The sequence below is a fragment of the Cebus imitator genome, unplaced genomic scaffold (assembly GCF_001604975.1).
Source record: "Cebus imitator isolate Cc_AM_T3 unplaced genomic scaffold, Cebus_imitator-1.0 Scaffold280, whole genome shotgun sequence".
Classification (NCBI taxonomy): Eukaryota; Metazoa; Chordata; class Mammalia; order Primates; family Cebidae; genus Cebus; species Cebus imitator.
Window position 1 is genome coordinate 1,748,400 of NW_016107595.1, and position 2,479 is coordinate 1,750,878.

General features: G+C 60.9%; 1 protein-coding gene across 1 annotated transcript in view; it reads left to right on the forward strand.

The window, feature by feature from the left end:
• The window catches only part of FCHO1 (FCH and mu domain containing endocytic adaptor 1), a 40,090-nt gene that overhangs the window by 31,284 nt on the left and 6,327 nt on the right, over window positions 1-2,479 (forward strand). The window contains exons 17-19 of the mRNA XM_037728809.1: window positions 1,719-1,831; window positions 1,914-2,001; window positions 2,179-2,287. Coding sequence (XP_037584737.1) covers window positions 1,719-1,831; window positions 1,914-2,001; window positions 2,179-2,287 — 310 coding nt within the window. The remainder of the gene's footprint in view (window positions 1-1,718; window positions 1,832-1,913; window positions 2,002-2,178; window positions 2,288-2,479) is intronic.

Consider the following 2,479-nt stretch of genomic DNA (forward strand, 5'->3'; position numbering starts at 1 on the left):
AGGGAGAAAGATGGGGATGTGGTGGGGTCGAGGGAGGGAGACGGGGAAGGGGCGGGGTCAAGGGAGAGAGGAGGATGGGGAAGGTGTAGAGTCAGGGACGGAGGAGGTTTGGGAAAGGGGCGGAGTCAAGGGAGGGAGAAAGATGGGGATGTGGTGGGGTCGAGGGAGGAAGATGGGGAAGTAGCGGGGTCAAGGGAGGGAGGAGGATGGGGAAGGGGCGGGGTCAAGGGAGGGAGGAGGATGGGGGAAGGGGTGGAGTCAAGGGGGATGTTGAGGCTGGGCCTTTAGGTGTCAAGTGGACAGTGGACCCCGAGCTTAGGGAAGGTCAGGTCAGGTCAGAGCACCCCTCTTTGAAGACGTCATCAAAACACGGCCGCCCAGGGAGAGCAGAAGAGAGGACAGAGCCAGTGAGCGGGCGGGGCTGGAGGGAGGAGGACAGCCGGAGGTGGTGGGAGAGCGTCGGGGTGGGCTCCTGGGGGCTGCGTGAGGAGAGTGGGAGGCCCCCGAGTCAGAGGGACGGTGGGCTGTGACCATCTGAGGCCCCCAGCAGTGCCGACATCCCCAGCAGTGCCGACAAGGGCGCTTGGCACCCTCCATAGGAAAAGGCCTGGCTGGAGCCCCTTCAAGGGAGAGCCGAGGTGGGTGAAGGCCACAGAGTGACAGCAGAAGCAGCTTTTTTTTTTTTTAATCGGAGTTTTGCTCTTGTCGCCGAGGCTGGAGTACAGTGGTGCGATCTCGGCTCACTGCAATCTCCCCTTCCCGGGTTCAAGAGATGCTTCTGCCTCAGCTTCCCCAGTAGCTGGGATTACAGGCGCCCGCTACCACGCCCCACTAATTTTTGTATTTTTAGTAGAGACGGGGTTTCACCCGGTTGGCCAGGCTGGTCTCGAACTCCTGACTTCAGGGGATCTGCTTGCCTCAGCCTCCCAAAGTGTTGGGATTGCAGGCGTGACCCACCATGCTCAGCCTGAGCAGAGGCTCTTATCCATCCCGGCCAGTTCTGTCCCCAGGGGGCATTGTCAGTATCTACAGACGTTTTTGGTTGTCGCCACCAGGCAGGGGTGTGCTCCCCCAGCTTCAGTGGGTGGAAGCTGGGGTTGCTGCTCAGCACCCTGCAGTGTACAGGGCAGCCCCCACCGCCCGAGAATGGTTCAGCCCCCAAATGTCCGCAGTGCTGAGAAGGTAGGGTAGAGGGGGAGCACAGCCTGGGGTGCAGTGAGATATGTAGGATAGGAGGTAGGCAAGCGAGTGAGCATGTTCACAGATGGAACAGAAAACTAGGACCCTGAGGAAGCAGGAGAGGGAGGGGAGCTTGGGTGTTATAAACTTGTGGAACTCAGACACAGGCCACCGTAGGTGGCTGTGGTCAGGTTCTCAGAGAGGGTGGAGGTCACAGAATGGGTGAATGCTGGCTAAAAATCCTCTGCTGAACCCTACAGCGTGCCTGCCTCCTAAGCCTTCAGTGCTTGCTTGCATACCCCCAGTGATGGGGAGCTCACCCCTTATTCGGCCACCATTCTGGTGTCTGGGAGGTTCAGGGGTATGGATGGTATCTGCAGTCCTGTCTGGCGCCTTTTCAGCAGCCCCAGGACTTCAGCACCAACTGGGGTCTCCACAGAAAAGCCCGCCTCCTAGATTTTGGCTGAGTTCGTGCCCCTGGGAAGGCCTGAGAGGCCCTGGGCAGCATCTCAGCAGTGCCTCTGTGCAATCGCTCCCAGACCTGATGCCTGCACCTGCTGACCCCACAGCCAGGGAGGGCCTGGCAGCCCCACCCAGGAGACTCCGCTCTAGGAAGGTGTCCTGCCCTCTCACACGCAGCAACGGGGACCTGGTAGGTGAGGGGCATGGCAGGAGCTGGGCTGTGGGTGCCTCTGGGGTCCGCTTTGGGCCCAGCTTGTTTCTTTCCCTTCCAGTCCCGTTCCCTGAGCCCCTCCCCACTGGGCTCCTCGGCCCCCAGCACCGGCCCGGAACGGCCCTGCTTCTCATCCCAGACAGGACACGGTACGTGAGGGTGGGCCTGGGCCCTGCTTTGGGCCTCAGTCTCACCTTCTGTAGTTTGGGTGGGTAGCTTCTCTGTTGGCACAGGTGTGGCCGGGCCGAGGTGGGGGTGGGGTCTTGAGCCTGAGGCCTGTCTTCACCCCATCTGTCTGTTCCCCATTCCTTCCCCGCCACCCCTAGGAGTCTCCCGGGGTCCGAGCCCTGTGGTCCTGGGCTCCCAGGATGCCCTGCCGGTAGCCACAGCCTTCACGGAGTATGTCCACGCCTACTTCCGTGGCCACAGCCCCAGGTACACGGTGATGGGCAGACAGGGCCCCTGGGGGGTCTGTGTTGGGGGGCCATGCAGCAGGGACAGCTTTCAGATGTGCTTCATGGCCTTATGATGAAAGGCCTTGAACACTGAGCCAAGTGGCCAGGCCCCCATGTCCATGTCCTAAGGGCAGTGGAGCCAGGGAGGGCCTTTTTTTTTTTTTTTTTTTTT